General features: G+C 40.3%; 2 protein-coding genes across 3 annotated transcripts; both read right to left on the bottom strand.

Moving 5' to 3' along the window:
• Positions 1-794: 794 nt before the first annotated feature.
• On the bottom strand, positions 795-23,715 carry LOC119124728 (BTB/POZ domain-containing protein 10-like). Of its 2 annotated transcripts, none has more exons than XM_037254963.1 (10): positions 23,574-23,715; positions 18,093-18,334; positions 16,314-16,635; positions 14,200-14,302; positions 12,147-12,267; positions 9,795-9,992; positions 8,808-8,918; positions 2,142-2,650; positions 1,996-2,026; positions 795-1,331 (listed from the first exon to the last, which is right to left on the bottom strand). In XM_037254963.1, exons 2-8 carry the CDS (start codon positions 18,271-18,273, stop codon positions 2,211-2,213), a joined length of 1,476 nt encoding a protein of 491 aa, XP_037110858.1. In that variant the 5' UTR covers positions 18,274-18,334; positions 23,574-23,715; the 3' UTR covers positions 795-1,331; positions 1,996-2,026; positions 2,142-2,210. The 2 variants fall into 2 exon arrangements, with proteins under 2 accessions (XP_037110858.1, XP_037110857.1); XM_037254962.1 differs by lacking the exon at positions 23,574-23,715 and adding an exon at positions 20,786-21,094.
• A 190-nt stretch (positions 23,716-23,905) lies between these two features.
• On the bottom strand, positions 23,906-24,572 carry pth1a (parathyroid hormone 1a). The gene is made up of 2 exons (XM_037253318.1): positions 24,490-24,572; positions 23,906-24,415 (listed from the first exon to the last, which is right to left on the bottom strand). Exons 1-2 carry the CDS (start codon positions 24,570-24,572, stop codon positions 24,145-24,147), a joined length of 354 nt encoding a protein of 117 aa, XP_037109213.1. The 3' UTR covers positions 23,906-24,144.
• Positions 24,573-25,991: the final 1,419 nt, after the last annotated feature.

Here is a 25,991-nt window from a genome sequence, read left to right as displayed (position 1 = left end):
AGCAGTTAGCTTGGAGAAAACGTGCATAAAAGAAGTGGTGTTTCAGTGAGTGGTTCTTTCTTTCCTTGGCAAATCGTAAGTCGACATTCTGGCTGACATTGTTCACGCCAGGGGGGGAGACGCAACACGTTCACTGACTGATCCGTTGATGCACGGGAAGGAAGGAAGGCAGTTGACCCATTGAATCGTTCGCGAACGGGAAAGTCACGATTCCTTCCCTCACTGATCCGTTCTCGCGATGAACTGGAAATGCAAATCACTCACTACTCGTTCACTCACAGATCAGTTCAATTGATGAACGGGAAATGCAATTCACGACTCGTTCATGAACGGGAAGTGACGTCATTTTCTTCTTCGTTTTGTTTTACGGCGTGGTGGCACCAGCTTCAATGCGCATTACCGACACCTACTGGTTGAAGTCACATATTTATATTCGCCAATCAAAACATAAAAATCAGACATTTGGTTAACTGCTTTATAAACCTTTTTTCAAAAATTGTCAATTTCATTTACAAAAGAAATACCATTGAAAGAATATTTAGTATTTATTTTTATTCAATTATTCGACTCTCCATACATATATACGAATAGAACTTTACGTCTTTTGTTGTAATATAACTGATTTTAATATAGAAGCTGGTGTAACACTTAACAGATTTTTGTTGGTGGTGTGCCTCGAGATTTTTTCCAATGAAAAGGTGTGCCGTGAATGAAAAAAGGTTGGGAAACACTGTTCTAGATGGCACTCTGTTCAACATTAGGCTGAAAGCACACTGACTCACCATTTCTTAAACTTCTTTCTTTCTTTCTTTCTTTCTGAGTCAAAAAGTACAACAATTGGTTCATATAAAGATGATTTTTCCCATCACTAGCAACCTTTCAAGCTGCTAATGAAGAGATCATGATGACATTTAATATATAGTACACACTTTCTGATCCAGCTAAAAGGAGCCACATAAAGAAGTGTCTTTTCAGTATCTAGTCTTGTATTGACAAAACACTTGGCTTTGGTCTAAACGTAACAAAAGGTGGGTGAGCCCAGTGTATGTGCTGTCCATCTGTCTACCAGGAGGGAAAAAGCCGCAGCCAAGATGCGACAAGGCAATGTGATGTTTAGCCACGAGAGGGTAGAAGAGGGGCGTTGCTTATATAGGCCAATGTGTGCTTTACTGTGGCACTGTGCTCCTAACATCTGAACAAAAGCATCAACGAGGTGATGTAACTTGGGCTGCATTTCTACTGCAGGCCGGTCAATGAGGGAATTTCTTATGCCATTGTATCAACTCGTTCATTGTGTGATCTTAGCGCATCTGGATGTCCATGTACGAGTATGCGTTTCTTCCTCACTACCAAGGCAGTTCAGTAAATAATTCAAATGACTTTCTTCACAGAAGTAAGACAAATGAATAGTGATGTATACTAGTGGACATTTTGGTGCTACTAGTAGGGTCTAGGTCAGGGGTGTCAAACTCATTTTTTTCGCGGGCCGCATTGTAGTGATAGCTTCTTTCGGAGGCCCATTATGACTGTCAACCCAAATAAATGTATGAGCACCTCATATTCTATACAGTAAAAGCTACAAAACAAACTGACAAATAACTCGTTTTCAAATCAGACGAGTAAAAACAGGTCAAATATTTAAAAAAAAAAGACATTATTAAAAGTGAAGACTATTTGCAATTCTAGTAATGACACACGAATTTGATGCACAATTTTGAACTTTAACACTGTGCCTGGAAAGAGGAACATTTACAGTAAATGACGAATTGATGGAACTGTGTTGCCTATAGGTTTAAAAAAAATGGGGCCTTAATATTTCAAAACATGTTCTAGGGATTAACACAAATGTATGGAACTAGGCGGCGATTTCTCTGCATACCACTAGAGGACATTACACTGTGAATCACCACGACGCTGTTGTTCGTAAATCTTTTTAGGTGTTGTGTCCTAGCTTGTGTGATGCTATATGAATAAAAAGTGGCCTTGTCTTGCCTAGTGAGGTCAATGAGCACACTCGCAGAAGACATTTTACGTCAAACTATGTGGTCTTACCAGTGAGAGGACTAAGAGTGTAAATGGGCCTCACTAAAGCTAAAAAAAATCAACAATATAATATCAAACAAACGTTGGTCACCTCCAAACTGAGAAGGCTCATGGTGCAAATCCTGCGGAAAAAGTGACCTGTACGAGCTGTGTAGTATGGGCGGGTGTCATGCAGAGGGCGAGGGCGGGTCTGGGTCGGCCTCGTAGCGGTAAGTTGCCTGAGTGTGTTGCGGGTTGCCAGGTGCCACAACGTGAGCGACCAGGTTTTGGTTGTCCTGAACTCGCTGAAAGGCTGCGCCCTCCACGCCCAGAACCGACGGCAGCGGTTGGGAAGGCTCGTGTGCATTTGGCTGCGGGGGCACGTCCAGCTCGTCCACCTGCGGACGCGGGGGGTGCATGACCACTAGCTGGTCCTGGGGGATGTCTGCGGCAGCGGCGGCCAAGTTGGTGGTGGACTTGGACTTGACGCACTGGAAGTCCACGTGACGGCTTTTGCCTTCTTCCTTTTCCCACGACATGCGGATGAAAGGGCGCTGGACGTAGTTGTAGATGACCTCTGGACGACCCCCGGGGCGCCGCTTGACCTTTTCTTTGTAGGTCGGGTAGCCTGGAGCAGGAATATAATAGTTTGTAATTTTTCATTATAGTTTTTTATTTTGTTGTTTGGTTTTTCAATTCAACTAGTTTTAATTTGGTTTTGGAGCAGATTAAGGTCACTATTGTGTAATTAAGTAAACAATAATTCCCGACTGTTTTTTACGGCCATATATTAATTTGAAATAGATACGTTTAAAACTAACCTTAAAAGCCATTGTATGGAAAAACAAATGACATTTTCATTATAATTATATCTTTAGTTGACATGAAATATAGTCTCAGTTATTTTTTTAAAAGCACTTTTGTTTTAAAATATTAGTTTGAATGATTTTGTTAACTATACTAACCTTGGCCTGAAGCAGAAGAGGTTAAAAGATAACGGAAATATTCGTATGCATCAGATCAACTCCTGGGTCTAGTTTTCAGGTTCATTCAAGACATTTTGGGAAACAATAGCTGGATAATCTCTAAAAATCTTAGAAACCCTAAAAGTAGTTTGAAAGCCTCGTTGGAAACCTTAAACCTAGCTTTAAAACCTAGTTTGTAACCCTAACCTTGGTTTAAAACCCTAGTCGGAAACCCTAACCCTAGTTTGAAACCCTAATTAGCGATGGCTAAACTCCTTGGAAACCCTGGTCGGAAACCCTAACCCTAGTTTTGAAAGCCTAGTTAGAAACCCTAATCTTAGAAACCCTAAAAGTAGTTTGAAACCCTCATTGGAAACCCTAAGCCTAGCTTTAAAACCCAGTTTGAAACCCTAACCTTGGTTTAAAACCCTAGTCGGAAACCCTGAGCCTAGTTTGAAACCCTAATTAGCTATGGCAAAACTCCTTGGAAACCCTAGTCGGAAACCCTAACCCTAGTTTTGAAAGCCTAGTTAGAAACCCTAACCCTAACTCTAGTTTTGAAAGCCTAGTTAGTAACCCTAACCCTAACTCTAACCCTAACTCTAACCCTAACCCTAGTTTTGAAAGCCTAGTTAGAAACCCTAACCCCAACCCTAATCCTAACTCTAACCCTAACTTTGGAAACCCTAGTCGAAAACCCTAACCCTAGTTTTGAAAGCCTAGTTAGAAACCCTAATCTTAGAAACCCTAAAAGTAGTTTGAAAGCCTCGTTGGAAACCCTAAGCCTAGCTTTAAAACCCAGTTTGAAACCCTAACCTTGGTTTAAAACCCTAGTCGGAAACCCTGAGCCTAGTTTGAAACCCTAATTAGCGATGGCAAAACTCCTTGGAAACCCTAGTCGGAAACCCTAACCCTAGTTTTGAAAGCCTAGTTAGAAACCCTAACCCTAACTCTAGTTTTGAAAGCCTAGTTAGTAACCCTAACCCTAACTAACTCTAACCCTAACTCTAACCCTAGTTTTGAAAGCCTAGTTAGAAACCCTAACCCCAACCCTAATCCTAACTCTAACCCTAACTTTGGAAACCCTAGTCGAAAACCCTAACCCTAGTTTTGAAAGCCTAGTTAGAAACCCTAATCTTAGAAACCCTAAAAGTAGTTTGAAAGCCTCGTTGGAAACCTTAAGCCTAGCTTTAAAACCTAGTTTGTAACCCTAACCTTGGTTTAAAACCCTAGTCGGAAACCCTAACCCTAGTTTGAAACCCTAATTAGCGATGGCAAAACTCCTTGGAAACCCTGGTCGGAAACCCTAACCCTAGTTTTGAAAGCCTAATTAGAAACCCTAATCTTAGAAACCCTAAAAGTAGTTTGAAACCCTCATAGGAAACCCTAAGCCTAGCTTTAAAACCCAGTTTGAAACCCTAACCTTGGTTTAAAACCCTAGTCGGAAACCCTGAGCCTAGTTTGAAACCCTAATTAGCGATGGCAAAACTCCTTGGAAACCCTAGTCGGAAACCCTAACCCTAGTTTTGAAAGCCTAGTTAGAAACCCTAACCCTAACTCTAGTTTTGAAAGCCTAGTTAGTAACCCTAACCCTAACTCTAACCCTAACTCTAACCCTAACCCTAGTTTTGAAAGCCTAGTTAGAAACCCTAACCCCAACCCTAATCCTAACTCTAACCCTAACTTTGGAAACCCTAGTCGAAAACCCTAACCCTAGTTTTGAAAGCCTAGTTAGAAACCCTAATCTTAGAAACCCTAAAAGTAGTTTGAAAGCCTCGTTGGAAACCCTAAGCCTAGCTTTAAAACCCAGTTTGAAACCCTAACCTTGGTTTAAAACCCTAGTCGGAAACCCTGAGCCTAGTTTGAAACCCTAATTAGCGATGGCAAAACTCCTTGGAAACCCTAGTCGGAAACCCTAACCCTAGTTTTGAAAGCCTAGTTAGAAACCCTAACCCTAACTCTAGTTTTGAAAGCCTAGTTAGTAACCCTAACCCTAACTAACTCTAACTCTAACCCTAACTCTAACCCTAACCCTAGTTTTGAAAGCCTAGTTAGAAACCCTAACCCCAACCCTAATCCTAACTCTAACCCTAACTTTGGAAACCCTAGTCGAAAACCCTAACCCTAGTTTTGAAAGCCTAGTTAGAAACCCTAATCTTAGAAACCCTAAAAGTAGTTTGAAAGCCTCGTTGGAAACCTTAAGCCTAGCTTTAAAACCTAGTTTGTAACCCTAACCTTGGTTTAAAACCCTAGTCGGAAACCCTAACCCTAGTTTGAAACCCTAATTAGCGATGGCAAAACTCCTTGGAAACCCTGGTCGGAAACCCTAACCCTAGTTTTGAAAGCCTAATTAGAAACCCTAATCTTAGAAACCCTAAAAGTAGTTTGAAACCCTCATTGGAAACCCTAAGCCTAGCTTTAAAACCCAGTTTGAAACCCTAACCTTGGTTTAAAACCCTAGTCGGAAACCCTGAGCCTAGTTTGAAACCCTAATTAGCGATGGCAAAACTCCTTGGAAACCCTAGTCGGAAACCCTAACCCTAGTTTTGAAAGCCTGGTTAGAAACCCTAACCCTAACTCTAGTTTTGAAAGCCTAGTTAGTAACCCTAACTCTAACCCTAACCATAACTCTAACCCTAACCCTAGTTTTGAAAGCCTAGTTAGAAACCCTAACCCCAACCCTAATCCTAACTCTAACCCTAACTTTGGAAACCCTAGTCGAAAACCCTAACCCTAGTTTTGAAAGCCTAGTTAGAAACCCTAATCTTAGAAACCCTAAAAGTAGTTTGAAAGCCTCGTTGGAAACCCTAAGCCTAGCTTTAAAACCCAGTTTGAAACCCTAACCTTGGTTTAAAACCCTAGTCGGAAACCCTGAGCCTAGTTTGAAACCCTAATTAGCGATGGCAAAACTCCTTGGAAACCCTAGTCGGAAACCCTAACCCTAGTTTTGAAAGCCTAGTTAGAAACCCTAACCCTGACTCTAGTTTTGAAAGCCTAGTTAGTAACCCTAACCCTAACCCTAACTCTAACCCTAACCCTAACCCTAGTTTTGAAAGCCTAGTTAGAAACCCTAACCCCAACCCTAATCCTAACTCTAACCCTAACTTTGGAAACCCTAGTCGAAAACCCTAACCCTAGTTTTGAAAGCCTAGTTAGAAACCCTAATCTTAGAAACCCTAAAAGTAGTTTGAAAGCCTCGTTGGAAACCCTAAACCTAGCTTTAAAACCCAGTTTGAAACCCTAACCTTGGTTTAAAACCCTAGTCGGAAACCCTGAGCCTAGTTTGAAACCCTAATTAGCGATGGCAAAACTCCTTGGAAACCCTAGTCGGAAACCCTAACCCTAGTTTTGAAAGCCTAGTTAGAAACCCTAACCCTAACTCTAGTTTTGAAAGCCTAGTTAGTAACCCTAACCCTAACCCTAACTCTAACCCTAACTCTAACCCTAACCCTAGTTTTGAAAGCCTAGTTAGAAACCCTAACCCCAACCCTAATCCTAACTCTAACCCTAACTTTGGAAACCCTAGTCGAAAACCCTAACCCTAGTTTTGAAAGCCTAGTTAGAAACCCTAATCTTAGAAACCGTAAAAGTAGTTTGAAAGCCTCGTTGGAAACCCTAAGCCTAGCTTTAAAACCCAGTTTGAAACCCTAACCTTGGTTTAAAACCCTAGTCGGAAACCCTGAGCCTAGTTTGAAACCCTAATTAGCGATGGCAAAACTCCTTGGAAACCCTAGTCGGAAACCCTAACCCTAGTTTTGAAAGCCTAGTTAGAAACCCTAACCCTAACTCTAGTTTTGAAAGCCTAGTTAGTAACCCTAACCCTAACTAACTCTAACTCTAACCCTAACTCTAACCCTAACCCTAGTTTTGAAAGCCTAGTTAGAAACCCTAACCCCAACCCTAATCCTAACTCTAACCCTAACTTTGGAAACCCTAGTCGAAAACCCTAACCCTAGTTTTGAAAGCCTAGTTAGAAACCCTAATCTTAGAAACCCTAAAAGTAGTTTGAAAGCCTCGTTGGAAACCTTAAGCCTAGCTTTAAAACCTAGTTTGTAACCCTAACCTTGGTTTAAAACCCTAGTCGGAAACCCTAACCCTAGTTTGAAACCCTAATTAGCGATGGCAAAACTCCTTGGAAACCCTGGTCGGAAACCCTAACCCTAGTTTTGAAAGCCTAATTAGAAACCCTAATCTTAGAAACCCTAAAAGTAGTTTGAAACCCTCATTGGAAACCCTAAGCCTAGCTTTAAAACCCAGTTTGAAACCCTAACCTTGGTTTAAAACCCTAGTCGGAAACCCTGAGCCTAGTTTGAAACCCTAATTAGCGATGGCAAAACTCCTTGGAAACCCTAGTCGGAAACCCTAACCCTAGTTTTGAAAGCCTGGTTAGAAACCCTAACCCTAACTCTAGTTTTGAAAGCCTAGTTAGTAACCCTAACTCTAACCCTAACCATAACTCTAACCCTAACCCTAGTTTTGAAAGCCTAGTTAGAAACCCTAACCCCAACCCTAATCCTAACTCTAACCCTAACTTTGGAAACCCTAGTCGAAAACCCTAACCCTAGTTTTGAAAGCCTAGTTAGAAACCCTAATCTTAGAAACCCTAAAAGTAGTTTGAAAGCCTCGTTGGAAACCCTAAGCCTAGCTTTAAAACCCAGTTTGAAACCCTAACCTTGGTTTAAAACCCTAGTCGGAAACCCTGAGCCTAGTTTGAAACCCTAATTAGCGATGGCAAAACTCCTTGGAAACCCTAGTCGGAAACCCTAACCCTAGTTTTGAAAGCCTAGTTAGAAACCCTAACCCTGACTCTAGTTTTGAAAGCCTAGTTAGTAACCCTAACCCTAACCCTAACTCTAACCCTAACCCTAACCCTAGTTTTGAAAGCCTAGTTAGAAACCCTAACCCCAACCCTAATCCTAACTCTAACCCTAACTTTGGAAACCCTAGTCGAAAACCCTAACCCTAGTTTTGAAAGCCTAGTTAGAAACCCTAATCTTAGAAACCCTAAAAGTAGTTTGAAAGCCTCGTTGGAAACCCTAAACCTAGCTTTAAAACCCAGTTTGAAACCCTAACCTTGGTTTAAAACCCTAGTCGGAAACCCTGAGCCTAGTTTGAAACCCTAATTAGCGATGGCAAAACTCCTTGGAAACCCTAGTCGGAAACCCTAACCCTAGTTTTGAAAGCCTAGTTAGAAACCCTAACCCTAACTCTAGTTTTGAAAGCCTAGTTAGTAACCCTAACCCTAACTCTAACCCTAACCCTAGTTTTGAAATCCTAGTTAGAAACCCTAACCCCAACCCTAATCCTAACTCTAACCCTAACTTTGGAAACCCTAGTCGAAAACCCTAACCCTAGTTTTGAAAGCCTAGTTAGAAACCCTAATCTTAGAAACCCTAAAAGTAGTTTGAAAGCCTCGTTGGAAACCTTAAGCCTAGCTTTAAAACCTAGTTCGTAACCCTAACCTTGGTTTAAAACCCTAGTCGGAAACCCTAACCCTAGTTTGAAACCCTAATTAGCAATGGCAAAACTCCTTGGAAACCCTGGTCGGAAACCCTAACCCTAGTTTTGAAAGCCGAGTTAGAAACCCTATTCTTAGAAACCCTAAAAGTAGTTTGAAAGTCCTGTATTTCACTTCGCTTCAGATGATTTCTTTTTCTGTCACGTCAACAAGCAAATCCAACTACAATGTCCTGGATTGTCCTTTTTTTTATGTTATTTCATTTTTTCTTCACTCTATAACCATAACAACTATGATGCATGTAAATAAATGAGTGCAGTCTCCTGCTTTGCATTGTATGTAAAACATCATTGGAAAAATACCTTCTATTCCCAATCGGATCTTCTTCAGTCCTCTGTCCTTCAACACCAACTTGGCCACGTCTCGGTTTTCAATGTATTTGAAGAAGCGGTACAGTTTGGTGCTGTAGATAACTGTTCATTTACAAAGAGACATTTACAGGTCATTTTGGTTTAGCCTTTGTTTAACATAAAATCTAAAGACTGATGAGTAAATATATTTGTTAAACACTAGAACAACAACTTCAATAATATCAATGATATCATGGAAGGTTTCCAAAGTAGGCCTACCATATAACTTGCTCACGTCATTACCATTATAAACCATTTGTGTTAGCATTCAAATTCGAACCAAGGCGACATCAATGTTGTTTTTGCAGGCTCCCTCATGCTTCCAATCATGTCACTGCTGATGGTATTGTGTAAATATGTTCTTTCATTTATTATTAAAAGCTTAGAGAAGCCGACATAGGGGACTCACATCTCTTCCAAAGATCAGCTTAAACAATTGATCTGTTACATTAGAATTTTAACGTATGGAAATACTACAAAAAAGCGTATGTTCAAAAGATGTTATTTGATAAATAGTATGTGAATTTAACAATGTTTCTTTTTCTTTATTTACATATAGTGATAAATTGTAGCTTATTTTCTTCAGCGTATCACGTTATTGTTACCATTGCAAAATACCATGATAATATCGTCTCACAAGATACGCTGCAATTTCCACTCCTTTCCGAACCACGCTGTAAAAACCAACATGCACATGCAGGCACTGAGTGCCACTCAAAAATGTGGACACACCTTTTCAATTCAATAGCATGAAAAAGTCGGTCCAAGTTTTCAAGTGATTAAAGGTATTCAAAGGATGGTTCATGAAAAGACCAGGAAGGGCAAGCAGCTAAAGCACAAGTACAGTACGGGCCTGGCTTGTCTTTAAAACAACATTTTTGTTTGGTCTAATATAAACATACCCTTGTTCATAGAATTATTCAACAAGTCAAGTCTTACTCTGAGAGTACTCCTCTCCCATTTGCGGAGGGTACTCTTCATCCCAGTCCACCACATCATCATCGGTCAGCACCACAACGTGGCACTCTCTCTCTCCGCTCTGTGCGCTGGCCACCATCAGCGGTAGCACCATCTCCTCCAGGTAACACTCAAACTGACGCCTGGCCCCGTCGTTTGACAACTCATGCATCAGGGCACCTAAGGGGACAACAAATGAAATGTTTGTCAGTAACATGTTTCAAAACTCTACACAGAGACAGACAACCAGTCTAGTTGTATTGATTTTGATATCATGTTTTTGAGGCAGTAATGAACAGAAAATGGTTCAAGCGTTCGAAAATTACCACCATATCTTTTATTAGTGCAAACACATCAAATTCAATGATGAAAATGAGTCGACATTATTCTGCACTATTTTCTTTGTTTATTATTTATTACGGCTGTTATTTATAGATAACCTAAATGCTGTCATTCGACAGCAAAATTAAAAGCAATCGGCTCAGCTGATCCAACACTTTTGAAAGGGAGAGTGAGTCGAAATTAAAGTGTGTTTTAAGTGAAATTCTTGTCGCTATCATAGTAACAAATTATACAGTCACATACATCGATTTGTTGTGAAAGAAATATATGAGAGCATTTTTCCCCTCAATATTTTAGAAGGAAATTTAGAAGGAAGACAATTGAGAACAGATTCTCACTTGGAATGCCAACCTGTAAAATATAGCAAAATAAAATACATATACAAATACAGCTGAGATATTTTAAATGATTGATAATAATACATTTATAGTAACTAAAATTTGATGTAGGGCCACACGGTGAGGCACTGGTTAACTTCTCCTTCCACTGCTATGTGGATGACAGTCAAATCTATGTCTCGCTGAGCAAAAAGGATGCATTCTCCTTAAGACCAATTATGTCCTGCCTAGAGGGAATAAAAGCCTGGATGTCACTGAATTATTTAAATCTCAGTGAAAAAAAATTTTTATGGTTTCATACATCCCACCCTGTTGACCGAGAGCCTTATCTGGAGCCATCAGTCTCAAATTGGGTTTTAAATGAGACACTGATCTTCAACGGATGAACCTTTAAATTTGAAGTAAGTAAGGATCTATTTCTGTAGAGAATCAAAAATGCTTTTAACTTTCAAGAAAATAGAGTTGCGTTTCAAGCTTAAGTGAAACGTCAATGTATTTGTATCTAACTGAATAGCAGAACCACTCCAAGACTATATTGCTGGGGTACTCAATATTTAGGTTTTTGTTAATGCTCATATATTTTGCTTATGTTCAGTGACAACTGTACACTGGGAAGAACATTTTGAATCCTAGTCTGAAGTGTAAACAGGGCAGTGTGTTAGAATTTCATTATCATACGGCATATGCAATGTTGTCATTTCCTGCATCCAAATTGAATGATTTCAATTCATTCTCCAGAGTGACACAGTGGGGAATGAACACATGCATTTAAATTAATCACTGAACCCATTTGAATAGTCATACAATTTGACAAGGATTAGTACTTCCCTGTCACTTTCAGCTGTTTATTATTGATCGGAGAAAAAAAAAAAGGAGTTGCATGATGTTGTTCCACACAGAGGAGGACAGTAGAGTTGGATGATGTTGAGTCATCTCCTTATTGACAACATGTTGTAACTGTTGCCTGTTTGACTTCTCGCCAGTATCGATAGTGCCAAATACTCACGGGGCCATTTCAATGAACTAAAGTCTGACACTGTGGGATCACTATTCAACAGTATGATGTAAGACTCATCTCTGTATATAATTCAGTGTTGAATGGGTTAACATTTCCATCAGATATCTAACCGGAGTTGATTGATGTTCGATTAACGCCGCTTAACGTCATACTAATGAGCAGAAAGTTCATTCAAATAGAATGGTGCTTTGAGAACCGGACCTGCTCGTGTGGGTTTCTGCTGTGCCTTATAATAAAACGCTGTAAATCTCCCAGCTAATCATGACCTAGTTAGACCACCAACACACACACATAGACACACAGGAGAAGCCACGAGTAGAAACTGTCCCTCCCACACACTGCCAAACAAGGACGCACAAAGTCTAAACGCAAACATGAGTGCATGCAAAACGGCAACAGCAGCACCGTACTACACTACGTATTAACTTGCAGATTCAAGTAGTGATGTCCATTGCAACATTCATGCAAACGTGTTTGTAAAGTCAGGCGCTGTAGAGTACGATTAAAGCCAAGTTAAATCAAATGCATTCATCGAAGATGGCAACGGCACTTACCAAAAGCGGCGCACCAACAAAAGCAAGTTGTACATTAGCGTGCATGCAGTTCCACACAGTGTGAACAGTGCCTAGTACTCACTGAGGTCTCTGCATTTGATGGTGCTGTAGTCGAAGGAGATACACAGGTAGTCACATGCCTCCCTCAGCTCAGGAATGGAAATGCCGTCAGGGCAGCGGATTATCCCCGATTTGTAGTAATCCTGCCATTTTCAGCGTCATGCACACAAGTGAATAAGTGAGCAGAGAGGCGGGCGTTCACTCACAGACACACATGGAGGATGGGAAACAAGACGCCATTATTGATGCTGCTGCTTCAACTCACAGAGGCAGCATGGGAGGGAGGGAGGGAGCGAGAGAATGTGTGTGGGAAATAGATGGGGGCAGGGGGTGGAGTGCTGACCAACGTAAAAATCTGGCAGCATCATAGGCAGTGAAGAGGGAGACTGAGGGTGGGAGGCGGATATAATGGGTAAAGAGGAGAAAGCTGCTGTCGTCACACTCCCTGCTGCACTTTCCCACCTCTTCATGCCTGCCTGCAGCCTGTCTCAAATGTAAGAGGAATTGCCGTCGACTGCGACGGAAACCATTTTGATAACATTCCTACTTCATCCAATTGTCTCTTCATTATATGCATCAAAAGAACTGTCAGACCACCACTTTAATTGAAATCAGTTGACGTTCAGTCCTGTTGCTACATCAGGTTATGCTCGCCCGTTATTTTAGCCATAAACATGTTGACAGAGGATGGTAATTTACCTTTTTCTAAAAAAAAAAAAAAAAAAAAAAGAAAACAAAGAAACCCATATTTTTTTCTTCCTGTCCTCAATTAATACACATCTCTGGGAACTGGACACTTAAAAAGGACGAGTAAAGTCTCAATCCCAGCAATACAGCAATAATAGAGGTGGTTCTTCGAAGAGAATAAACAATATATGCAATATATAAGTATACAATAATATACATTATAATATTAGTTTACCTGTGTTGCTGCACCGTTTGTTTTTAGATATCTGTTACTTGAAGAGTAATAACATTGCCACATAAATGCTAATTGTTAGCTCGTGTGCTTATGGTGTTTCCCATCACATGTTGGCATTAACCTAGTGTAATCGGTGTAGTTGTTTTAAATATACAATGTGTAATTGTCTTTTGTTTTTAAGCCAGGTCATAAACATTTGGAGCAGGTTTTTGAGCAAAATGATATCCTTTTTCTTAAAAATAAATAAATGTATATACAGTAAGTGTAAATAAAACACTAAGACGGAATAGTTACAACCTTTGAGAACTAAACAACATAAAACAAAATAGAACTCAGAACGATATGGTTACAAAGTTCGGATAAAAACCATCTTTCTATTTGCAGTTACTAATAGTACTGATCGATTGGGAGTTGCACATGCCTTTTACCCCACTGTCCCAATTGTGTCCCAAAGAAGTTGCCATGTAGCTGTAGATGAGTCCAATCATAATCCGTGTTTCTTACTATTTTTACTACAGCTAGTAAAATTTTGCTCATCAAAAAGGTTAACTGTTGAGAAAAAAACTTGACGTGCTAGAAAAACACCAACAGCTATTTTCGAACCAGTGTGCCAATTTTAGTTTTAATCATCTTATAAATCTAATTGAACCGATTTTTTTCCCCCCGAACTTGTTTCTGGTGTTATGCCTATCTGCTTAACAGCGCCTCCCGACTCACCACTCAAACTCCAGTTCAGCATTGTACATTTTGACACCAAGGGGTAGCAGGACAACTCTCATTCATGTAAATTAACTGAGCGAGAACGCCACGTACATTCCATCATCTGCAACTAGCGTGTTGGCAAACACAGCATCGCAAATATCAAGCTTCCTTTCATCTGGTGAACCAGGTTGCGGTTCTTGACAATAGTATTGAACAATTTGATACATGATGATATGTGTATAATTGCAACCCTAATGTATTTTAATTTAGAATGTCATTAAAGCTCCTGTAGGTGTAACGCAACAGTGGACAGTCACTGAATTAAAGCAGGAGAGGGGAGGAAGACAAGTTTGACCGAGGAGGGATAATGGGCATAGGGAAAGGGATGTAACAAGTGAGAAAAGGACAAAAAGAAAATGCATCAAGTGTAAAACTGTCAGGGAGTTCTTACCAAAATGGCTCGAAACACAGTGGAGCTGATACCATCAGCGACTTCAAACTCTCCTTTTTCATTGGGCCTAGTGAAATTGTTGTCTCGCCCTGAGCCAAACATCCTGAAAAGAGATGTGGAAGAAAAACAAAGCTTTTGAAATCAATACACACTGACAAAACTGTTGCTGCTTCTCTGTAAATGAAAGAAACCCCCACAATAACGGAATGAACAAATGGAGATCACACATTGTTTTTGTAATGTTTGTAGATGGACCATCATGGACACACTTTTTGATGGGTTGGTGCTTTATTGAATATTTTGATCGATTAGTATATCGATTATTTCATCAATTAATCCAATAATCAGACACCATTTCATTAGTGTATAAAAAACATATTTTCCCCTGATTAGTGCTTATTGAACAAATATTCTTATTTATTTGGCATTGTTTAGCAGTTAAGCATCAACTAAACAACAGTGAAGCAACATTACACAAAGATTGATGGTTATTTATTTTTTACAAAGCAAAAGCAGGTGTCTTATTTGGATTAAACCTAAACGACGAATCAGTCTGCTCTCATGAAGGACTAGACTAGAGAAATCAGAAAATCACCACTTGTCAAAGTCTGAAATCAGAAGATTTAGACAATCTTTAGTTAAAACATGTATTTACTAAACGATTCCTTGATTATTAAAATACAAGGCAATTAATGTGATAATCGGTTTGCTGTCAATTAATCGATTTAAGTTTTTAAACTCGTGTACTTTAACACCTCTACACTACACCGGTCATAACTGCACTATTCCACCAGGCTCACTCCCATTCACACACGTGTCCTCAGTCATGCTTCTACTGACTTTCATTTCCCCGCTCTCCAGAGTATAGCGCCATCTCTCGAGGCACGACTCAACCTGCTCTCTACTCTCACTCCAGATCACGGTCATCTGCAAACATCATAGTCCGTGGAGATTCCTGTCTGATCGCATCTGTCAACCTGTCCATCACCACTGCGAACAAGAAAGGATTCAGAGATGATCCTTGGTGTGATCCCACCTCCACCTTGAATGGATCTGTCATTCCTATCGCACATCTCATCGCTGTCACACTATCCCTGTACATGTCCTCCACTCCCATCACATAGTTCTCTGCAAGTCCAGACTTCCTCATACAATACCACAACTCTTCCCTTGGTACCCGGTCATAAGATTTCTCGAACTCTACAAACACACAATGTAACTCCTTCTGCCCTCTAAACCTCATCAGTCAAACATCAGTATTCTCAGAGCAAACAATGCCTCAGTAGTTCTTTCTCGGCATGAAACTATATTGGTGCTCACAGATCTTCACTTGTTTTCTAAGCCTCACTTTTATTACTCTTTCCCATAACTTCATGCTGTGGCTGATCAACTTTATGTCACTGTGGTGACTGCAGTTCTTTCACATTCTTAAAAATAGGAACCCTGCACACTTCTTCACTCCTCAGTCATCCTCTCACTTTAGATTTTATTGAAGAATCTGGTAAGAAACTCTCCACTGGCATCACTCCTAGACATTACTTCCCTTGCACTTGGTTTCTTGCACACACGATATGTCTGCCTTTCTCCTCTCCATCATGTCAGCCAGCTCTCTCTTTACCAATCATGCGACCAAGATTCAAAGTCCCAACTCTCACTTCCACCCTTCTGGTTTTAATCTTCTCCCTCTGTCTGTGAACACATTCTCCTCCTCTTCTTGGTCTTCGCCCAGCAGAATCCCAATTTCACCGGCACCCTGTTGGGCAATAGCGTCGGTGGCGGACGTTGTTAACCCGGGCCACGACCGATCCGGTATGGAAAATCGATTTGTTGTCTGCATGTTTTGGTTGGCTTGTTTTACGTCGGATGCCCTTCCTGACACAACCTTCCTCATTTATCCAGGCTTGAGACCAGCAATGGGCCAGACTGTATTTGCTTCACACCCCATGTGGTTGCATGAATAACACCTAAAACAAAACAATATTTGTCCATTTAACACAGGTCCAGTCTGAGATCCTGAAAAGAAAATGACCTACCGCAGATAACGTTACGATGACATCATACTGCTGAATTCAAGTTTCTGATGTGAGAGAAACAGTTAACATTTTAGTTTTTACCTGCCAAGCATGGTGTTGGGTTGAGCTGTGAAGATGGCCGGATCCACCACAAATCTCGTATTATCCACAATAAGAGTCACTCGCTCTCCGACTCGCAGACCGCCACGATGAACCTCTTTACTGCTGAGGTCATACACATAGATCATATCACATGATCCTTGGCTGAGGGTCTTGGGGTGGTGGTCACCAACAGCAGTACCAAAGGACCGTGGCACGTGTCCCGCAAACAGAGCGCCTCCAATGTTTGAACAGGGAAGAGAAACCCGTGGGGGACGTGGACTGGAGGATCTGGAGGATGAGCCGCCATCACCACGTTCTCGGTCTGAAGGAAAAAAATAGCTCAACTCGTTTGTTTGGTTCATGAATAAACGTGGGACCTAGAAATTAATTTGGACTGCTTATAATGAACAATGTTTGCATTTGGAGAGGTTCATAGTCCCACCGCCTTGGCCAGCTGAGCCTCAAAACTATCAATTGTTTTGCAGCTGTCACTTTTGAAAGAGAATTGGAATATCACTTTTCCCCATTAACCAAGATCACTTCAAATTTTTGACTCATCACGCAACAGTTCTTGACAGAGCATGATACAAAAAAGTTGAGATGCACCGAGAAAAAAATGAGAATTCCCAAATCAGGACTGCAACAAAAATATAACATTTTATGTGCTCATAGACATTTACATTTCATTTTTTTCTTGCAATCACATGTAATGGTTTTCATTTTGAAGTTAATTACTAGCATTTGTTTTGATATTATTTTATGGGCTCACAGTCATAACTGGCTATCTGAGGGCAACCATAATTACAATATGGCCCATGATGAAACATTTCTTGATCTTTCATTCTTGATCTAGAAGATTAACATAAGTGTTTTGTTTATTTTCTTGCGAGTGTGCGTGTGTGTACGTGTGTGTGATACAAAAGGATGGTACCAGCAAAGACAACAATGTGATGCATACTGTTGTTATGTCAATGGGAAAGCAGTACACAGATTTCTGTCATGGCTAATCAATTAAATTTGATTAGCTGACAAGTACTGGAAAGCGGGCTACATTTCGTGGTCATCCTACTATTGTGTGGGTGTGTAAACGTGCACGTCGTTAGAATATTATCCCGCCTTGACTGAGTTTTGTGTAAAAAGCATGTTCGGTTACAGCTACCTTGCTGGTAAGAGATTCATTTACGTGGCATGACTCACCTCTGAATTTTCCTCCGCAGTACTCTCCTCATTATTCAAGTCATCAAAGTTAAGGGTGTGAATACGCTTTAGTGTTATTTTTACGACTAACATCCGGCCTTAACACCTGACACTGTGGGGCAATATTTATTTATTGGTAGAGTGTCGAGATAAATTCAGTGCTTAAAGTGCAATTCATGCATTGCACACCAGTGCTATGTAGAATATTGTCAAGTTGACATAGTGGGTGCTTAAAGACCACAAGTCCAATTGTTTAGTAAATAACAAATCTAATTGAAGTAGATAAACTATCTTTTGTACTAAGTCATGGTTCTTTTGCCTTTATTTGAACGTAAGCCCAATCTATAAAACCGAAACATCCGTGTAATGAATCTAGCATGGTTGATTGTAATACAGATGAATTCACTTCTTGTGAATAAAAACTCTTGAATCTTGAATCTGAATTTTGTGTTTGTCTAAAAATGCATGGTAAGAAGACCTTGGAAAAATCATTTCATGTTAATTCTAAATTGCAATATTGAAGGGGAAAATAGCAATTACAATTAGATTAAAATGGACTCCTTAATGAAAATGTGTATTCACCGTGCTGCCGAGTGGGCGATGTTACGTTCCGAATACAGGGGGTGAGCTGATTCTCTCCTCTCTCGTGGGACGAATCACGTGAACGGTCACTGGAGCGCCGCCGCTGCTCCCGGTAACATTCAGTTGCTGCTCTCACCCCGCCGCACGCATCACTGGTGGCACCAGCGCCATTCAGACTCATGGTTCCGGCCCACCTCTGCTGTTGCTGCTGCTCGCAGTCCAACACTGACACACCGCACTGCCTGTTATTCGGAAAGCAACACATACAGAAAGCAATAGAGTTGAATGAAAATGCATTGATAGCATATTATGATCTTCAGTCACACAATCACACGCTCAAAGTTTCGGTTGATGTTGTTTCATGAGTTCAAAGCAGGGCAGAATTACAAATAATTAAAAATGTATGCCCCAACAGAAAGTGGTATCGGAAAACAGGTCACTGAGTCTCTAAAGCGCAGAACTGCGGCAAATCAAGAATATTAATCATATTTGGAATGCAGCAGAACACGGCAAGAACCCATCGATGTTTCATGTGAACTCTGCAGGAGCAGAACACCAACAAAAGCGACACCTTAAGATGCAGTGATGAATATTGTCATGATACCAATATCTAGTACTTCAAAACCGGTACTGAAACAATAGTATGGCTAAAACTTCAAAAGAAGTAAAACACAATGGAATAATGTGCTTGATGTGACCACTCACCAAACTAGGCTAGCAAAGCGGACTCGGTGCTGTTCGCTACAGGTCTGAATACAAATCACTGCTGAGCTGCATCAAATACAGGATACATGTCACTTTTTAAGCTTAACAAGCTGCCGTATTCACTAAAACTGTTCCAAAATGTTGAAACATATCTTCGCAAACCTGCATTGACACTCAAAATTAGTATTTTGCAGCCAGAATAAAACGGCATATATATGCACGTAGGAAATGCATCTTTTTCTCTATTTCCAGGTTTCTTTTTCTGCATAATGGGAGCAAACAGGCCAAATGACTTTTCTGGTGTGAATACACCCTGATGTAACTTGACCTTGGAGTTCACCTTTAATTTCTTTAGTGGTTGTTCTGAGCTCTTTTGTTACCATTCATCTTACCTGTCTCTTCCATTTGTCTCATCTATTTTCCTGCCACAGCCACATACAGCGAGGTTAGCTACAGTCCCGTTGATCTCGAATTTCTGAATAATACATGTAACTGTAGTCACAGAAACATCAAGCTGCTGGGAGATGGTCTTGTAGCCTTTATGAGCATTTATTATTTTTTTCTAACCTTCTGCTGGCGTGCGGGCAACTTTCGTGCCATAATTCCTCAATTTTGAATTTTTATTTTAAATTTATTATTATTTTGGGGGGTCCGCGATGTACTGAAGCCGCGCTAAATGAAGCGCGATATATAGCGAGGGATTACTGTATTATCAACCTATAATAGTATATTGGCAAAAATCTAAATCTGTTCCAATGTGCATTTAATGCTTTTCTTTGCGAGTTGTCAAGTATGTCTTTCCAGTATCAGGTAGATTAGAAATAGGTGCAGTACATGTCAAATTCTATGAGTCGGGGAGAAGGTGACTCATTAGCGCATCATATCACAAAAGGAGACCCAGACATTATATGGCATGCCATCTTGAGTTCGTTCAACTCGTGTCTTTTCTGCTACACAATATCCAGACAAGGTTGATTGGCTCCTGATTAGTAATGCTTGAGATATGTAAACACAATACAATAGGATAACATTCAAATAAATATAATACTCTACCATGATTAGCATTTTTTTTAAGGTTTTTGAAGCACAGAAACGTCCTTGAAGAAAAGGGTCACAACAACAGATTACGGCTCTGCAGGTAACATTTTACAGATGAGACAACCTCCTGTGCCCAACAACAGAAAATGCACTCACTCTCTTGCTACCCTGAATATTGAAGGATAATCTCAGAGGAGATTGCAATTGCTGGCCAAAATTGGATAATGAAAACAAAATCAGCCAAGCTGGCAGACAGCCGAGCAGCCAGACCAATATGGTGATGTGAACAAAGGAACTGATGATGTGATATAAATATGTCATATGTGAAAGCTACTTCTGTCATCTTCTGACTAAAATATGTGCATGTATAGCAGGAAAGGTTTCTCTTGCTGTTCAGTTGCTCTCAAAGAGCTTCCTGTTAGAAAGCAGAAGATACCTTTCTGTTTTTAGTTATACCTCATCTTGCTGACTAGGTTCAATGGCCTTGAGCCACGTGGGTGGGGGGGATGTAAAGGGTTAGATTCTTAATATCAAAAACGACTTAACCATGACAAAGATACAGGCTGTCGTGGCTATCTATTAAAAGCAAGAGGTAAAAGACTCGGGGGGTGAGGGTCCCATCAATTATTTAGTGGCTGCTGACACAGACTGATGGACAAAAGCAGTACCACCAGCAATAAAACTGTAAAGACACGTAAAAAAAAAAAAAAAATCGCTGACCACAATGAACAAAAATGTGGAATTTTTCAAAAGATGATTTTGATGTATAACATTTGTATTGATTAAGATCCATAAACGGGTATTAAAAAAAAAAAAAAAAAAGTCAGATGTGGCAGTCAGTGCGTGTCTTGTCGAGCTGATTAACGATACAATACCCAAAAGCAAGGCAAAAGGAGACTAAGCAAAGTACCGGTTAAGTCAATGACAAAGCTAAAAGCAGGCAGACCTACCGGTCCCGATCAGCGGGCCAAGAGTAGACAAAGCAGCAAGGGATGAGACACGGGATGACAGCGGCACAAAAGCCTTGCGCTCCTCCGAACAAAACGGGCTTGCCGTCAGTTTCAGCATCCTTGCTCATTACTTTCCAACTTCATCGACATCATTTCACAAACTTGACTTGAAGCGCTCACGCAAAACGCAACCCCCTCGTCCCACACCTTCGAACCTGTCCTACATCAAGAAAAGGGATAGCGTGCATCGACGAGTGATTCGGAGCCTCAGAAAAGAGCTTAAACTGTGAATGGCCGCGTGCTTGACTGAATCGCAGCAATGCTGCCTTCAGGTGCCGCTCGTAAACGCCCACTTCTCTATGCCTCGTGCGAGCAACGGTGTTGTAAATGTTGATCAAATCTCAACACCGACGGAAAGAAGTAAAATGACAACTTAATTAATAAACAAACAAATAAATGAATGAACGAACGAATTAACGAACGAACGAACGAACGAACGAACGAATGAATGAATGAATGAATGAATGAATGAATGAATGAGTCGACAGTTACAGAATTTACACTCTATATATGGAAGTCCTGAGTAGGAATATATACCGTATTGGCCCGAATATAAGACGGTGTTTTTTGCATTGAAATAAGACTGAAAAAGTGGAGGTCGTCTTATATTCGGGGTCTAGACATTATACCCATTCACAACGCTAGATGGCGCCAGATATCTTTAAAGCGAATGCTGAACTTAACTCCCCAGGCCAAAGCGAACCCCTGTCACGAAGAATAAAAATAAAAATAGCGGTAGCACGAAGAAGAAAAATAAAAAATAGCGGTAAGAAAGAAAAGAGAAGAAAATAAGAGATGAGATAACAGAAAATGGAGAAACTGTTAGAAAAGTTCCTATGTTGATGTTAACATGTTGGACAGTTACGTCACCGCGCCTTAAGTCTCGCGTGAGTTACATCAGCTTATCGCGATTGTTGGCGCTTGTGCGCAGCGGTAAGTTAAAAGTTGCTGGTATCGACTGAGTGTGTTGCTGTGATCTTGTGCGTCTTTGACACAAAGTGAGTATATACATTTCATTGTCACTACTGTCTACTATTGTGCCATTTGTCTGAACGCGGTTTGTTTCGTGTGTGCACCGTTTGATTGATAGCTTCGGCACGCTCCTTTAAGTTTTCCTCGCATCGTACGAGTAGCCGTTACGCAGCGCCACGGCGACTAACGGTCGCCAGCAAATGTATTTTGTTGTCTCGATGACTTATGTTGGGTGTGTTGCCGAGATTATTTCATTTATGGAACCGTTACGCGCAGTTAGTTGTGTAATATGTGCCGTTTACTAGTGTTGTGTGACGTCAGAAGTTGAGCGTTGACTTATGTGCTGTATTTCTGTCTGTTGCAGAACCACACGCACACACACCCCACAAACCACTTTGAAATGTCATGAACTGCTGTAAACTGAGCATCGCCTTTCCTTTTACGACTTATTTGGGCCCCACCTTGTCCAGTTGACAATCGCTGCTCAAGACTCTAAAATTCTCAAAATGGGATAGGGGACCATAAAATCTGAGTACAGTAAATCAAGTAGGGCACTACGACATAGCATGTGGTTGGTATGTTTGCCACACACTCAAAAGATTCTGGCTAAGAATCATAACTCGTGCTTTTTTTTGTGTGCTATTTGCATGGTGTCTGCTTTGGTTTTATACAGCCACATTCCAAAAGCGTGTTTGCCGATGTGTCCTGCAAATGAGTGGTGGCCAGTCTGGCTTCTTGCCAGACATCAAACAAAAACCCCATTGGAGTGGTCTTACATGCAGCAAACTTGAATAGATGTACAGTAACTTTTTCAGTCAACTTGTCTGGATGTGTGGAAATTCAAGCAGGAAACGATTAGGACTAGCTTTAAAATGCACTGCATTATTCATCGGAACCGATAATTTAAATGATTAGTTTGACGTTTCACATTGAAACAAGAAAATAAAGCAAAATTTGGAATTCTCAATCAACCAATTAACAAAAATCACCGTGTGCATCTCCACCCTTACACAAGCAACAAGGCCTCCTCAAATAATGCCTTTGACAGTATTTATAGAAGTAAATTTGCCTTCCTTGTGTGTGCAGGAAAGATAACCCGCAGGTTTAAAGAATTGTGCATGCACGTTTTATTTTCTTCGACTTTTTTCTGTAAGGGCTTGCACACGTACTGGCAAAAGCAAGTTGTTGTGGGACTTCTGTTGACAGCTGGAGATGCTGGATCATCTACTAATTTAAATCGTATTCATTTTGGTATTGGTTTATATTAAGAGTAGATTGATTGTGTGTAAAGTCACTTTGTACTTGAAGCATTTAGGATCGAGTTCACTTGCAAATGACAAAAAAGTCAGTCTGATCATTTCCTATATGTAAGATCTGAGATTATTGCTTTATTTTGAGTGCAGAGAAACAGTTCCAATGACCCTGAACAAAAATAAGTATTAAAATAATAATAATCACCATGAATTTCCATTGATTTAAGGAATGGATTACATTTTCACGTACTGCCGGGACACCACTTCCGGCAACACTCGTTGCACCGGAAGTGACGCATCACTGTCACAAAATGTGCTCAAAATATGTAGAGACTCTTAAGCGTATTCTTATTACTTTGAGCCACATAACTGAACATAGTAACCTCTGAAGGCAATACCGTTTTCTACATATTTCCGCTTCATGATTTTCATACAAGCCTTACCTGCTCAGACATTTTAAATTGTTAAGGTTAGGTCGGGTAAAAAGTTAATATTTTCTTTACCTTAACGTGTAAATTCCAGAAGCGAACTTTCATTCCGGGTAAGAAACCACCTCTGGTCAATTTCGTTAGATTGGTTTTTAAGCTTGGGTTGCTATGGACTACATTTGCCTGTGGCTTCTTTGTTGTGGTCGCCGAGCTAAACTCTCGCGTGACATCACGGACGATTCATGACTTCTCGCGTTGGACATTCTGTTGCAGTCCCCCTCCATCCCCCTTGACGCAATAATACACGAGCAACTGCATTTTCAAAACAACAAATACATACACAACCACACATTTTGCTGAAACGCAAATTTTGATTTATGTTGACAACAATCTCCAAGTGCCAGTAAGTGCAATGGTAATATTACATTGTTCGTTTTTCATTTTGCAAATAAATAGATGGAAAAAAAAAAGAATAAAGTGCCTACTCAAGTCTTTGCTCCTCAGTGAACAAATTAGTCAGTTCTTAAATAACAATTTAATAAATATAACTACAAAATAGCACATACATTTAGAAAAATAACTTTTATCGAAAAGTATCCAAGTAGGGGAATAAAAAAAAAAAAACTGGAATTGTTGCAGTAGACTGTCAAGTGAAATCCTCAGACTCTGGTTGTGTGGCGTTAAGGAGATTCTCAAATATTTTTATGGCTTCCTGGAGTTCCTCCGTTGTCAGGCCGATCAATTCGGGCAGCTCGTCGGGAAGCAACCTCCTCCTCGGCCGGCCCGCCTCCAATTGGCTGTGGCGCGGGGCGGTATGGATGCCCCGGAGCCTCAACTGCAGCCAGTCGCGGCGCTCTTGCACCTCCCTGTGCTCCCCGAGGTTGTGCATGAGCTGGACCTCACTTACTGTCCTTTTCCTGGACAACATGTATATTGTATTTTGAGTACAAATACATTTAGAAACGGGGCAGTTAAAGCTACTGCTACTTACCTGAGGGGGCGCCCTTCTGTGACAACGAAGAGGTGCAAAACGCACAGTGAGATGAAGAGGGCTTGGCACTGAAAACCTCTCATGATGAACTATAACTTGATGACCTTTTAAAAAGGAAGATAATGTTAAAAATCACAAATCAACACACACCAACTCAAATGTATGTTACTGTATGTAATATTATAAACAGTACATGTCAAAATGCTGATATTGGCCTACTGCAAATTCCCATTTATTAGATCGAATGAGTTCAACATACCTGATGTGGCCTATCCTGAGTCTTCAATGTATTAGGCGAATACAATCATAGTTCAATTCTAGTTGGGTTGATGGTGGCTATCACTTGATGAAATAAGCTCTGGACTGGAGTTGCTTTTATAGCCAGTTGGGCCAGCCATTGATGACTTGTCGTCATTAGCGCTGATGATGTCACACCACTGGTGGTGGCTGGAGAGGAATGACAACACCTCCTTTTCGCTTTGGACTTCTTTCACCTTCCTCATACCAAACCAAAATACCACTCCACACACCAAAGACACAAAAATTCCAATCTTTTATAGCGATGCATGCATTTGAGAGGCAAACATCCAACTTAACTCAATGATACTTGTAAAGATACTATGTGATGTTTTTTTCATGCATTTTATTTTGTCACACAAATTCTTAAACTTCTGCAATAATGTTAAAATTGTTTATTTTTCTCCCACGTGGTCTTGCCATTTCAATTTGTTCACATCTGACCTTTTTATCTGACTCTTAACCTTCCGCACCACAATAGTTGCCACAATTGGATAGATTTATGACTGCCGTTGACCATTTGCAAGTCTCCTTGGTTACATTGAGTCTTTACTCAAGAATTAGCATTGTTTAAAGAGTGTGCTTCCCAAAAAAGGAGCTTTTACACTGATCTGACGTCAGAGAATATGTTCTGAATGAAAGAGTATAGAGCGGTTTGCTGGTGGCGTCAGTCGGTAATCCTGTAGATCTTTAGAAACGGTGATAAGTGTGTCCGTGTGCGTGCGTGTGTGTGTTTGTGTGTATCATGTAAGTGATTCAGATAGTTTTATCTCTTGTTGAAAAGAGCTAACATTTAAGTTATTTTCACATTTCAAATCTCTCATCACGTATTTTATTGGCAACACAGAACATATTCCACTGCATTATTATTATTTTCTCACCAAATTAAAATCAAGTTTACTTTTAATAATCAATAACTAAAGTCAAACATGATACATCTCAACATAACCGTTATAATATTAATGCTACATAGTTTTATGTTAATGCTTTTAAATAACCTCACTGTCCAAAGATATTTGCACTCAAAATTTTGCCAGGTAATAAGAAGCTTCGGGCTTAACGTTACAACGCAGAAACAATTCCACAACTGGGGAGTTTCTGTTTGTTGTATGTGTTAAAGAAATTTAATGTTGGATGTGAAGATAACGGCACACATTAATATGTAATACACTTTATTTAGGGTTATGAAAGATATAACGAATCAG

Source organism: Syngnathus acus, chromosome 6 (assembly GCF_901709675.1).
Source record: "Syngnathus acus chromosome 6, fSynAcu1.2, whole genome shotgun sequence".
In the NCBI taxonomy this organism is placed as follows: Eukaryota; Metazoa; Chordata; class Actinopteri; order Syngnathiformes; family Syngnathidae; genus Syngnathus; species Syngnathus acus.
The sequence above is the reverse complement of the archived record's forward strand: the minus strand, read 5'-3'. Positions and strand labels throughout refer to the sequence as shown.